The following is a 14,554-nucleotide window of genomic DNA, read 5'->3' as shown; positions in this document are numbered from 1 at the left end:
CTTATCTTTGGCTTATATTCCATCTCTTAAAAAGCATTTTTGGTTCACTTTTTTTATATATAAATGCATTTTTCCAAAAATGTATAAATTATGATGATTAGTTTTATAAACTAATATCAACTTTTACATTCTTTCTTTCAAATTATTGTTTAAGATATATGCAGTAGCGTACGCAGGAATTTGGTGTGGGGGGGGGGGGATAATTAAAATTTTTTTAAATAAAATTATTGTTAAGTTCTTCTGGTGAGAAGAGGAGTATTTTATTTTTTATTATTTAGAAGAATGTACATCTTTCTAATTTTTAGAGTAAAAAATTTAAAAATAATAGTTTTAAGGGTAGTTAATGCGAAAGCTAATTATTTGTTAATGTACAAAGTAACAGGGGTTAGTTTACTAATAATTTTGTTGTTTTCTGTGTCAGGATTCCCACCCTCTAATATTTTTTTAATGAAGTTAGTTCGGGTTATTAGTCTTATCAATAATCATGCGATAATAGTAGTAATACTTTTATTACTATCAGGGGTGGGATATTACTACTATTATCGCATGATTATAGTTTGATCTATTTATTTAATACTAAATTTAATACCTAAAATCTTTAATAAAAAGGTAAAAGGGGTATACGATAGAAAGGTTAGAATATTCCTTTTAATTTTATCATATTTTTTACTAGTATTATATTAGTAAAAGGATTTTAGGTTAAAATTTAAAACCGTAGGTCTTCAAAACCTATAATAATTTATTAAAAATTAAATCTTATTAACATTTTGGATAAAAATTCTTAGCTGCTTCAAAGCTATGCTTTAAGTGATATAAGCTATAACCAAATATCTATTACAGTAAATTTCAAGTTATTGTCAGTATTAATACGATGACAAATAAGATAGAAATCCTGAAATCCCTATTTCCCAACCTCATAGGATTTTCCATCCTATGTTTATCATTCTTTTCATTTCACTGAAAAGAATGATTACATCTACCTCACATAAAGATATTAGTATTTTATATTTTATATTTGGATTCTGATCTGTATTTTTAGGAACCGCCTTAAGAATAATTATTCGAACTGAACTATCACATTCATCTTCATTAATTAATTCTGGATCTAGTTATAACATAATCATTACATCTCATGCCTTAGTTATAATTTTTTTTGCCATTATACCTATTTTAGTTGGAGGTTTTGGTAATTGATTAATTCCTTTAATACTCTCATCTCCTGATATAGCCTTCCCCCGAATAAATAATATATCATTTTGATTACTACCTCCTAGAATAATTCTACTATTAACAAGAAGCATAACCGAATCAGGTTGCGCAACCGGGTGAACTCTTTACCCACCGCTATCCTCCCTAATTGGTCATCCCTCACCATCTACAGATTTAGCAATCCTAAGACTGCATATCGCAGGAATTAGATCATTACTAGGGGCCAGCGTCTACATGAGCGGGGGGGGGGGGTAGGAACAGTTTGCATCTAAATATCCTAAAAGGGGGTAGGGGGTAGGCATCAGTTGGGGGGTAGGGTAAAAATATTTAGAATGTTATCTACTACATTTTTGAATTATATGTGAATAAAGTTTGCTTTAATTATTTATAATATAATAATAGATCTATTATAATAGAGATAGATTACTAAACATCAACGTTACAATCATAATATATTTGTTCATTCATTAAAATAGTAAATCAGCTGGACTCGCCATTTTGTCAACATTTAGGATAATTATTTTCATATTTACGAATTTCTTGAAATTAAAACAACAAAAATATATAATACAATTTTATGATCCAAATTGATGTTATTTAAAAAAGATATTTCAATATTTGAAGATATTTGCCATCCATATTTTCCTAAAAAGTATATTAATAATTTATGAATTATAATTGCCTTTTCTTCTTTTATGGAATTTATAAATAATAATAAAAATCTTTTCATGGGTAGATTTTAATCATATTACACCATTTTTAAAACATCTATTTTATTATTAATATATTATTACATCTAAATCATCTTTTTAAAATGGATATAAATTTTTTAAATCAGATGCCAAGCAATAAGATAAATTACAAGGTAAAATGCTTGCATACAGGCTGCAACTCTAATAAGATTAGAAAAGACAAAATTAATTTACATTACAAAACAAGACATCCTAATAGTGATGTAAAGTTTGAGGTAATAGCAATTAAAAAAGATAAGGTTTGGAACAAACTTGGTCCAAATGCAAATAATCTCAAAATAACTAATGGAATCAATACTCAATTTAAAAAAAATAAATCAATTGCAACATATTTTCAAAAGGTTAAACTATTTTTTGATTTTTATACATGCTTTTTATATCATATTTAAGTGATCAATATATAATTTTAAACACTTTTAAGGAAATTGACTCTCCATTAGATACTCTTAAGATAAATCTACCACAACCATTACATAATATTATCACACTAAATCAAGATGAAGAAGTTTTTTTAAGTATTTATACTATAATTTATTCATTTGATCTAAAGAAAACTTATAATATGGAGACTGCATTCATTTTTAAGGACAAAGTAGTAAATATTTCAAAATATTAAAAATGACCATTTTTTATATTTAAAATTTAGCAATCTCATTTAGATGCTCCCTATCCAGAAATTATTCCATTCATAGATGATGAAACATCGGTATTATAATTTTTAAAAAAAAAATTTTTTTAAAGAATCTGACAAAGCATTTACAATTTAATAAATTAATATTCTCTTTTCAAAATATAGAAAATCGAAAATATGCCTAGAAGTTCTAATTTAGACAACCCAGAAAAAATATCTGGAAATTTATCAACAATTAAAGAAGTTTATAATTTAAATATTATTTAATATTGTCTTTAAAGGGTAAAAATGATGATATTGATATGCAAGCATTAGAATCAATTTATATAGATAAAGTAATAACCTTAAGCTATCTATACATTTTAAATTATACAGTTACCAAACAAAGCTAAAATAACTCCTTTATCATATGAAGATAATGAAGAAAATATTATTTCTTTATATAGGGAAAAGAATCCTAATGATCCCTTTCATTTTTTTAGATTTAGAATGACAAAAAATATGATTGATTTTATAATTCAATTTGGTCCACTACAACCAAGTTCCAATGAATTTATTTATCCAAAAACTCATAACAGGTTGGTTTAATAAATTATTGCTGCAATATTACTTATATATTATTAATTATATAAGAATTATATATTCATATATTGCTTTTAATGTAGGAGCATGAAAGATGCCTATTATAAAAAAATAAATTATGACAAATCATTTTCTCAAAGAAAATGGCTATCATATAGCTCTATTTTGGATAAAGTATTCTGTATCTTCTGTATTATGTTTGGAAGTCATCAAGCAAGCATGCAATGGACTCATAAAGGTGCAGATAGCTGGAATAATTTAGTCCAGGATATGGAGAGACATGAAACATCCCCTGTTCATGCAGATTGTGAATATGCACATATGGCATGGATTTCTCGGGGGCGTATTGATGACCACATTTTATTCAACCGAGAGGAAATTATAACCCAAAATCGTTATATTATCCATAATATAATTGATGCTATTGTGTATTTAATACGGGGCAATATTGCTTTTTGGGGAAGCAATTCTCATGATGGTAATTTTTCAAGACTTATAACTTTGATCTCAAAGAATGTTCCAGTATTAAGAGCATATCTAGAGAAAAATAGTAGTTTACGAGGAAAAAGTGGTAATAAAATATTAAGGCCACAAATAAACTTCATATCCTATGGCCATGTTAAAAAATTGGCTGAGATAATAAAAATAAAAATATTGAATGAAATAATTAAACAAATTATTTCAAATTGTGCCTTTAGCTTAATATTAGATGGTACATATGATATTTCAAAAAAGGAATGTGTTGCCTTAATTATAAGGTATATACAAGAATATCCACACCCACACCCAGTAGAAAGAATTATTAATATTTTTACAACTTCTGACACAACAGGAGAAAATATTAAAAATAATGTTTTAACTAAATTAAAGGCATTACATCTTCCACTAGAATACCTGATTGGGCAAAGTATGGATGGTGCTAGTAATATGAGAGGTGTTAATAAGGGAGTACAGGCTTTAATATTTAAAGAAGCTCCTAAAGCTATTTATGTCTGGTGCCATGCTCATAGGCTTAATTTAATTGTTATTCGTATATGTGGATATGGGAATGAAATTAAAAAAACTATGGGAATTTTAGATGAATTATATAATTTTATGAATGGAGTTAAACGCCAGGGTGTTTTTACCAAATTTCAAATGCAAAAAACCAAAAAATCTCACAAAAGAATAAAAAACACAACAAGGTAAATAAATATAATTTTTTAAAGAATTTTATTTATTTTCAGAAATTGGGCATCATCTTTCAAAGCATTACAAAATTTTTTAGATGTTTATGAATATATAATAGCCTCCTTGACAGAGTTAAGCAATTCCGATGACGCAATCACATTTTCAATTTCTGAGGGATTGCTATCTAGAATAAAACGATATGATTTTATTTTAGGATTATTTATTTTAAGAATAATCTTAAAATGTACACATGAAACTTGCATTGAAATGCAGGCAATTGGAAATGATTTAGCAATGATGATTAAATTGATCCAACATACAAAAAATAAATTCCAAAGATTAAGGGGTAAATTATTATTCATGTATTTTAATTACATTTTCTAATTAAGCAAATGGTGATAATATATTAACATCATTACATACCGATGTTAAATCATTTATGGATAAGAATAATGTTACAACCGATATTTATAATATTAAGTCAATATTTAAATTGGATCAAAAAGAGTTTGATAATTATATTGAACAACAAAAAGAAAAGTTTATGAAAAGTATATTTTAAAATAATATATATTTTTTTAGATATAAAAATGAAAATTTTTACCCAGTGATTAATATGATCATTGAACAATTAAATGAAAGATTTAATTATGAATCATTAAACTTTTTAAATCAGATTTCTATTTTTACTCCTGCGGGATTAGCAGATAATGAGAATATAGAAATTTCCCAGATATCTGAAATTGTGTGTTTATATAATTTTGATCCACAGAAAATTATAGATGAATTTTCCAATTTTAGACCATTATACTTAGATTCCTTATCAATCATTTATAGTAAAGATTTAATCAATATTAGAAAAAATGATACCTTATATGATGAAAGTTATTAATTTTATTAACAACTTAATTTTAATATATGTTTACAGGTGAAAACATTATAAATGATAGTAAAATGACCAAAACAAAAAGATGGCTGAAATATTCATTTATTCTACCATATAGATTATTAATTAAATCAAGTTCTTTTCCTTATCTTAAAACGTTATATAAATATCTTATAACCCTCCCCACCACCTCATGCTCTGCTGAAAGAGCTATGAGTAAAGTCAAAATTGTTAAAACACGTATTCGAAATAAAATCTCTGATTCTTTTTTAGAAAATTTATTATTAATATCAAGTGAAATTGATATATATGATACATTTAAAACAGAAGATATTATTACAGATTTCGCGTTAACTTCTAAAAGACTATCTAATCTTTTAATTGGATAATCCTTTTTTTTAAATATTAAACAGCAATAAATTTAGACATTTGGCATTATAATTCCCTTTTTTCAATATTTGAATAAATTTGGATTACTAATCCCTTATTAGTTAGTCATTTTTAATTAGTCTTTTTCTGCACATATATTTATATTCCTTGTGTTATATCTTTAACATTAAAAAAAATTATTATGTAGCAATTATAATATCCATTTTTTTTAAATATTAAATAGCAATAAATTTAGACATTTTGCATTATAATTCCCTTTTTTATTTGAATAAATTTGGATTACTAGTATTAGTTAGTTATTTATAATTAGTCTTTTTCTGCACACATATTTATATTCCTTATGTTATATATATTTTTAACATTAAAAAAATTATAAATAAAATAAAATTATTATGTGGAAATTAAAATATATAATTTTTTAAATTTCGATAATTTTTATACCAATAAATATTCTTCCTGTAATCTATATATCATTATTTCATAAAATATTCAGACTTATATTTATAAGATTATAATTTATTCTATCGAAATAATGCCGCCGAAGGCGGCAAATTTTTTTAGGGGGGTAGGCTGAGGTTTTTGAGGGGGGTTTGCATCCAGTGAAAATCCTGTCATGTAGACGCTGCTAGGGGCTATAAATTTTATTACCACAATCATTACTCTTCGCCCAACTGGTATACCCATAGAAAAACTATCATTATTCTTATGATCTTCATTAATTACAGCCTTTTTACTTTTATTAAGTTTACCTGTATTAGCTGGAGCATTAACAATATTAATTTTAGATCGAAATATTAATACTTCTTTTTTTGACCCTGTGGGTGGGGGTGACCCTATTTTATTTCAGCATTTATTTTGATTTTTTGGACATCCAGAAGTCTATATTTTAATTTAACCTGGATTTGGACTTATTTCTCATATTTTAACAGATAACGCCAATAAAAAATTTACCTTTGGTCATCTTAGTATAATTTATGCTATAGCAGGAATTGGCGGATTAGGATTTATTGTATGAGCACACCACATATTTACAGTCGGACTAGATGTTGACACTCGGGCCTTTTTTACATCTGCCACAATAATTATTGCTATCCCCACAGGAATTAAAATTTTTAGTTGACTGGCAACTATATCAGGATCTCCTAATAATTTTTCTATTTCTCAAATTTGGACATTAGGGTTTTTATTTTTATTTACCGTAGGTGGTTTAACAGGAATTATTTTAAGATCCTCCTCCCTTGATATCACCCTTCACGACACCTATTATGTAGTCGCCCATTTTCACTATGTTCTATCTAATAGGAGCTGTATTTTCTATTTTTGCTGGAATACATTTTATACCATTAGTATTAGGGGTTTCAACCCCCATAAAAATTAGTCTACCACAATTTTTCTTAACCTTTATTGGGGTAAATTTAACTTTTTTCCACACCATTTTTTGGGATTAGCAGGTATACCTCGACGGTATACAGATTACCTGATAGATTTACATTTTGAAACAGTGTTTCATCTTTGGGGTCTATTATATCTACTATAGCCCTAATTATATTTATATGAATTTTATGGGACACTCTTTCTTTTAACCGAAAGGTCTCTATTACTTCAGCCTACTCAACTCGTTTAGAATACTCTATAGGATTTCCCCCTTCTACACATACTTTTAATGAAATATATTCAATCTCTCTTTAACAACATTTAACTTATAAATAATATTATAGTTAAAAATGAACCCATGACGTGCTTTATTCTTAGAAGATATGCTCTCTTCATCCTCTGAACATTTAATTATTTTGCACCATTTTGCAATAAGATTTATTGTAGGAGTAACTATCATAGTATTTTTTATATGCGTTGCTGTAACAATCTCAAAAACCTTTGTCATTAAAACTACTCATATAAACATAACTGAATTTCTATGAACCACCACCCCTATAGTAGTTTTAATAGCTATAGCATTACCTACAGTAAAAGTACTTTACTCTAACGAAGATTCCCATTGACCTGATCTTACTATTAAAGTTATAGGATCTCAATGATACTGAAATTATGAGTATTCAGACTTTATAAATTTAAATTTTGACTCCTACATAACACAAGAGTCAGATTTAACTCTTAACAGTCAACGACTTTTAGACTCTGATAACCATGTAATTATCCCTTATAAAATTATAACTCGAATAATAATTTCATCTAGAGATATAATTCACTCATTCTCACTACCACAATTTTCAGTAAAAATAGATGCCGTACCCGGACGTATTAATCAAATTTTTATTATACCCAAAAAGCCTTTAATTACCTATGGTCAATGCTCTGAAATCTGTGGGGTTAACCACTCATTCATACCAATTTGTCTAGAAGCTGTATCAACTAGAAACTTTATTAACTGAATTAACAAGCAATAACTGTTATTATCTTACAATACATTTTAATCATACTAAATAGCTTATCCGACCCAGCAAGCATCAACTTCTTAAGTTGAAGATGTTCCTCAAAACTTTAGTAACTTAAATTATATAGATATTTAATTATAGTTTGTCATTCTATAATACTCAATTTATTATATACCTCACTCTTACCCAAATCTACTATCCATCTCATTCTTTTTTATTATAATATTTCTGGTCCTTTCCTCATTAAAATTTGTTCTCACCAATAAATAACTAATTTAAATGATAATAAATTTATTTTCGTCTTTTGATCCCTACAGTGTCAATTTCTATATGTATTTTCTCATCTGTTTTGTCATATCTGAGTGGAGGATTAAATAATCCTCGGAGAATAAAATATAGCAGCCAAATGAAACAATTTGCTTCCACATTACATTTTTATTCACCCAAAGCTTATAATTATATAAGAAATAAATTCTGTATGCCTGCAGAATCTACATTGAGATCTTGGAGCCAGCAAATAGAAATAAGGCCAGGTTTAAAATTAATATATTTATATATAATAATTTTATTTAGGTTTTTTAGATTCTTCCTTCAAAAGGATTAAAACATTTCAATCAAATTCGCATGTACAATTATTTACTATTTTAAGCCTTGATGAAATGTCTATTCGGCGACATATTCATTAGGATAAAAAAGTGTTTCATGGATATATAGATTTTGATAATGGAATAAAACCTTCCGAATCTCTACCTGAGGCAAGCAAAGCTTTATTTCTTATGGCAACATGTTTAAATGGTACATGGAAAATTCCTTTAGGATATTTTTTAGTAGCTTATCTCAGTGCTGAGATCTTATCAAACATAGTAACTAATGCACTCCATTTATTACATTATACTGGGGTCATCTGTAAGGCAATGGTATGTGATGGCCTTTCAACTAATATCAAAATGTGTCAAATACTTGGCGCCTCTTTGAATCCAAATAATTGTGTTCCATATTTTAGTCATCCTAGTAATTGTGAAGAAAAAGTGTATGTTATATTGGATGTATGCCATATGATGAAGCTACTTAGAAATCTGCTCGGTGATAAAAAATTTTTAATCAATAATAATAATGGAACTGTAATTACTTTTAAAATATTTCCTAAATGTTATTTTTACAAATAGATAATAAATTGTAAATATATAAAAAATCTTCACAATTTACAGGATAAAGAAAGACTAAGGGCTGCTAATAAAATTGGCCGTTCTCATCTTGAGTATCATAAGCAGAAAATGAAAGTACTATAAAAAGAAATATATACTTTTAAAATATTATTTTTAAAGATTAAACTTGCCGTTCAAGTTTTTAGTAGCTCAGTGGCTAAAGGAATTATTTTAGCACAAGAGCTAGGAATTGAGGGGTTTGAAAACTGTGAAGGCACAGTAGACTTTATTCAAATAATTGATCAGTATTAAATAAATATCTTAATAATATTTTTATAGAATGTTTGATTTTTTAAATACTCGAAATATTTGTGCTAAAGGGTTTAAGGCTCCATTATCAAAAAGATCCCTTCCCTATTATAAGGATTTTTTTGAAAAATGTATTAATACCCTTAAAGCTCTAAAATTTGAAGATGGAAGATATGAAGGTGAATCAAATAGAAAAACCTGCATCATGGGGTTAATAACATCAATGAAAAGTATTCTGGGTATTGGGAATGAATTATTATTAGGACCTATTCCCAAACTCAAGTATTTTATATATATTTTTCATTTTTATTTTAAAATATTTGCATATCTTTTAAGACTGATTTTAATTATTATAATTTTTTTAGTTGCTTTTCAAGCTCAGGTATTTTTTCATTTTTATTTTAAAATATTTGCATACCTCTTAAGACTAACCTTAATTATTATTAATTTTCTTAATTATTTTTCATATTTTAGATACGTTTTAACCTACAAAACCTCCCAAGATCATCTTGAACTATTTTTTAGTTGTTTACGCAGCAGAGGAGGGTTTAACAATAATCCATCCGCTTATCAATTACGATCTGCCGTTAGAGCTGTCTTGATAGGAAAAATGGAAGCATTAACAACAGGTAATTGTATTCCAATTGACAATACTAACCTTATTTGTGGAGATTATCAAAAAAATGATAATGATGATGACCATATATATCCTTTAGATATATCATTTATAGATGTGCCAAATATCCCAAAATTATCACTCTACCTTGATAATGTTGCAACATATATATCTGGTTATATAATACGTAAACTTATATCTGAAAAAAAGGTAAAATGTTATAATTGTATATCTGCTATGATCGATAAAACTTGTGAAGATAATGAGAGCACAATTTAATTAAAATAAAAAACAATCAAGGATTAATAATCCCTTCAAAGAGCATATCTAAATTATGTCAACTAGCAGAAAGTGCATTTCGTATTTTTGAAAAGAATAATCAAATAAAAAAGTCATTTATATTTAAATGCATAGTATCATTTGTTATTTCTAAAGCAATGGAAACAAACATTTTTGATGATCTGGTAGATCATATGCTAAATCAGGAGGCTACATTCAGTCATTATCAAATATTAATTACATTAATAGTGGAACGCTATATAAACATAAGGTTATATCATTATGCAGATAAACATAACAAAAATTCAAATATCAATATTCGGCAGAAATTGACGAAAACCATTCTATTCGCAGGACAATAAATATATTGGCACATGATCTTTTTTAATTTATATTATGACTGTATATATTTAAATATGGATGCTATATATTAATGAATTTTGTAATTTATCGTACATTATATATATTTTCTAATTTATAATAAAATATGGATGCTATATTAATGAATTTCGTAATTTATGGTACATTATATCTATTTTCTAATTTATAATAAACTATTTCTTGTAATGATACAACATTTAATCTTATTAGAGGCTTTAGTATCTTGAAAAATTATTGATTTTCATCATAAAATTAATATGTCCATTCTTCTAAAAATAAAGAGATAAGAGTAAGCTAAATTGATCTAAAATTAAGGTCATTTTTTATAAATGAGGTCTTAAAATATTTTATTTTTATTAATCTTTATTTTACCTGTTTGAAAAAAAATATATTAATGATAATTGTTTTATTGATAAAATAAACTGGATAATATAATGTAAGGAAGAACAAGTTGTATGCGATATATCTCTTGTTTGCAATACAGAATTGATCCTAAGAAATATAGTAAATCAATAATAAACATAAAAAATTGAATATTACAAAAAGGAATGATAAAAACTTATTAAAAATAATAAATAAAATAAAACTAATTGGAAAAAATAAATACCAAGAGATCAAGATTTTACATGGGTAAGGATATCCTAATAAAAGTAAAAATGGTTTAAATTTTCTCCATAACTGCTATATGGTTGCTAAATGTTAAATAGTTAATAAGATTCAATTTAACTACTTAAAATATTAAATTCATAAGTATTTCATTTCTTTAATCATAATAAATATTATGAATAATATAAAAATCATTTTGAAGTGGACTTTAAGAAGATTAAACAAAATACTATAATACTTTAATAAATACTACATATTTATTTATAATATGTAAAAAAAAATGTTATATTATTAAGAATGTATCTGAAGCTAAGCATTTATTTTTATATTATAAATATTATTGTAAAATCATAATTTATCCAGAATATTTGAAAGGATATTTTAATTGATCCTTAATTTTGCATGAATTTCTGCTTAATACATCAGAATAGCCATGAGGATATTTTAATTGATTCCCTTAATTTTGCATGAATTTCTGCTAAATAGTTAAGAATATCCATGGAATATTTTATAGGATATTATAATTGATATTTATTATATTTTTTTATATTATAAATTTTATCATCGATGTAACCAACATGGCGTCTCCAGCTGATTTTCATTCATACGTACTTTAATGAATGAATCGTCAGTCTAGGTATTATTATATGTCATTGGTATTAACACAATAAATTTGATGATTGCAATCAGATTATGTTGATTCTCGTTTGTGTTTTAAGTTTTAAAAAAAAACGAGACATGTGGCCATGAATTGTGTTGAAATATCAAATAATTTTAACTGACTATATGATTGCAGTTATAATCATATAAAGGTCGAGAAACCGAGAAATTATAAAAAAAAATTTAATTAAGTATATAATAATGGTAAAATGAGATATAATTCTCATAAAAGGAACGATTATGATAGAAATTTTTATCATCATGGTGATAAAATTAAAAATGTTAATTATTATTATAATCCGAATAAAATGGATTATAACAATTTTAAATGGGAAAAATCTTTTAGTGGTATTGTAAAAACACATATCAATATTGTTAAAAGGTCTCTAAATTCCGAGTTGAATTTATTCCCTAATTTAGATTCTAATAAAATTGATTCAGATAGAATTAATATTAATCAGCCTATTAATACATGTGAGATTTTAATGACTAAAAAATTAAATGTTCAATGTCCTTCTCCTCGGGTTAAATTGAGGATTAATCATAGATATATTGATATGTTATTCGATACTGGTGCTAGCATTTCTAATGTCTATAATTTTTATAAATAATGACCGAATTGCATTGTTGAAAAATAAAATATGTGTGTGAAATAATTTGTTGGTTCTGAAATTAAAGTTTTGAGTAAAGCTAAATGGGATGCTATTTTCAATGACATTACCATAAGTTTGGATTTATGGGTAGTAGAAAAATATGTGGAAACTATCATGGGGTAGGATTGGATTAATAAAATAGGACCTCGTAACAATTATTGGAATTTTTTTATCATTGATAGCGAATTGGTCAATGATAATGCTGAAAAAATAATTGCGGATAGCATCAGAAATAAAATTCAAGAAAAAGAAATGTCAAATTTATTGAACGAAGGAAAGAAGTCTTTAATAATCATATTATTGACTATCCCGAAAAATTTATGATATGTCGCGTAACTCTAAAGTAAATGGTGAAATTGATAAAGATAAAATGATATAATTAGAAAATAATGAATTAAATAAAGTGATTAATATTTTAAAAAATATGATATAATTTTTGAAGAAATGTTTAGACGTCTAAATCATTATGAAGTAGACGTTAAACTTAAAAAAAAAATTTCACCCATTTTCTTAGCATGTCGAAGAGTTCCTTTTGAATGGAAAAGGAAATAGAAGGCGTATTAGACTGATGGGTCAAGGATGGCATTATTATTCCGATTGAATATAGTGAATGGGTCACACCATTGATTCCAGTGAAAAAATCTAATGGAAAGTTGAGGCTGTGTGCTGATTTCTTAGTTACTTTTAAACCAGGGGTTGTGGAAGTAAAATATCCATTGTCTAGGATTGAGGAAATTTTGGCCAATTAAAAGGTGCATGATATTTTTCCAAAGTTGATTTTTCTTCTGCGTATTTAAAATTACCTATAAAGGAAGAAATTCATAAATTATTTACGATAACCTAGGTTACCGTTTGAATTATGTGTGTCAGCGCCGATTTTTCAGTGAACTATGGCATTAGTTTTCCAGGGCCTAGAAAGAGTTTTTAATTCAGCGCCGATTTTTCAATGAACTATTGCATCAGTTTTCAAGGGCCTAGAAGGCATTTTGTGTTAAAACACAGGAACAATTTAATCAACGTTTGAAAGTCAAAAGAATTCCTGATAAAGGTCTCAGGGCCAGTAAGAAAAAAGTGTTCTTGAGGTAACAGAAGTTATCTATTTGGGACATCAAATTAATGAGATGGAAGCGAAACCTCTTGATAAAAATTTGAAAAATATATCTAATATGAAGCTGCCAACCAATAAAGCGGAGGTTCAGTCATTTTTGGGTATGGCAAATTATTATCATAGATTTTTGGATGATTTTGCAAGGATTGCAGTACCTTTATATAAATTATTATAAACGGAAGTGCATTTTGAATGGGCAGGGGAACAACGAATTGCATTTGAAACGTTCAAACGGGAATTGGGAACGAACCCATTTAGGTGTGTTTTAACAGGGATTCAGAAATAATAATAGCTGTTAATGCATCTAACAAAGGTGTTGGAGATGTATTATTACATTTAATTGATGGTTTGGAAAGACCAATTTTTTTTTTTTCAAGAGTTTTCCAGACGTGGAATATTCTGTTATTGAACAGGAAGCGTTGGCAGTCATTTTTAATTTAACCAAATGTCGATAATTTTTAATCCGAAAAAAATCATAATTTATACCGATCATAAACCATTGATTCATTTATTCAAAAAGGAAAATCGAGAATTAATGTTATGTCCATGATTATAAGGGAGATGATAGACTTATGCCAAAAAAGCTATATTTTTTCTTATTTTTTTATACGCATTTTCCTAGTTGTTAAAAAGTTACGAAAATATATTAACAAGTTAATTTCCCGCCTAATATTTTTTGATCAAGAAAATGAATGTATAAATAGTATCGTGAAACAAATTCAATTATCTCAAAAATTATGGTAGAACATTAGGATATACAGTATGGCCCAAAAAAGTACAATGA

The 14,554-nt window shown here is 26.5% G+C and overlaps 1 protein-coding gene and 1 long non-coding RNA gene across 12 annotated transcripts; both read left to right on the top strand.

The window, feature by feature from the left end:
- The first annotated feature begins 1,718 nt into the window (after positions 1–1,718).
- On the top strand, positions 1,719–6,886 carry LOC135926217 (zinc finger MYM-type protein 1-like). 11 transcript variants are annotated; one of them, XM_065461997.1, is made up of 11 exons: positions 1,719–1,861; positions 2,048–2,302; positions 2,383–2,556; positions 2,608–2,667; positions 2,758–2,835; positions 2,874–2,927; positions 4,045–4,358; positions 4,401–4,690; positions 4,734–4,884; positions 4,927–5,228; positions 5,273–6,886. In XM_065461997.1, the coding sequence occupies exons 2-11, from the start codon at positions 2,048–2,050 to the stop codon at positions 5,617–5,619; spliced, it is 2,025 nt and encodes a 674-aa protein (XP_065318069.1). In that variant the 5' UTR covers positions 1,719–1,861; the 3' UTR covers positions 5,620–6,886. The 11 variants fall into 11 exon arrangements, with proteins under 11 accessions (XP_065318069.1, XP_065318077.1, XP_065318076.1 ...); XM_065462005.1 differs by lacking the exon at positions 2,048–2,302 and having other exon boundaries at positions 1,730–1,861; positions 2,383–2,466; positions 2,512–2,556; positions 5,273–6,884; XM_065461998.1 differs by lacking the exon at positions 1,719–1,861 and having other exon boundaries at positions 1,912–2,302; positions 2,383–2,466; positions 2,512–2,556.
- A 1,465-nt stretch (positions 6,887–8,351) lies between these two features.
- Positions 8,352–10,877, top strand: LOC135925853 (uncharacterized). The gene is made up of 5 exons (XR_010571743.1): positions 8,352–8,546; positions 8,587–9,134; positions 9,180–9,293; positions 9,339–9,749; positions 9,942–10,877. It is a non-coding gene; the product is annotated as an uncharacterized LOC135925853 (long non-coding RNA).
- The last annotated feature ends 3,677 nt before the right edge of the window (positions 10,878–14,554 follow it).

The sequence above is a fragment of the Gordionus sp. m RMFG-2023 genome, chromosome 3 (genome assembly GCF_954871325.1).
Source record: "Gordionus sp. m RMFG-2023 chromosome 3, tfGorSpeb1-WG-v2, whole genome shotgun sequence".
Classification (NCBI taxonomy): domain Eukaryota; kingdom Metazoa; phylum Nematomorpha; class Gordioida; order Chordodea; family Parachordodidae; genus Gordionus; species Gordionus sp. m RMFG-2023.
Note: the sequence above shows the minus strand (reverse complement) of the source record. Positions and strands in the feature narration are given on the sequence as shown.

What these genes read in the sequence shown, in the direction of transcription:
- LOC135926217 (XM_065461995.1), top strand. Translation starts at nt 2,024, where the DNA reads ATGGATATAAATTTTTTAAATCAGATGCCAAGCAATAAGATAAATTAC. An exon ending in AATCAATTTATATAGATAAA is followed by an intron (nt 2,928 to 4,044) that starts GTAATAACCTTA and finishes ACTAAATTAAAG; the next exon opens with GCATTACATCTTCCACTAGA. An exon ending in TGATACCTTATATGATGAAA is followed by an intron (nt 5,229 to 5,272) that starts GTTATTAATTTT and finishes ATATGTTTACAG; the next exon opens with GTGAAAACATTATAAATGAT.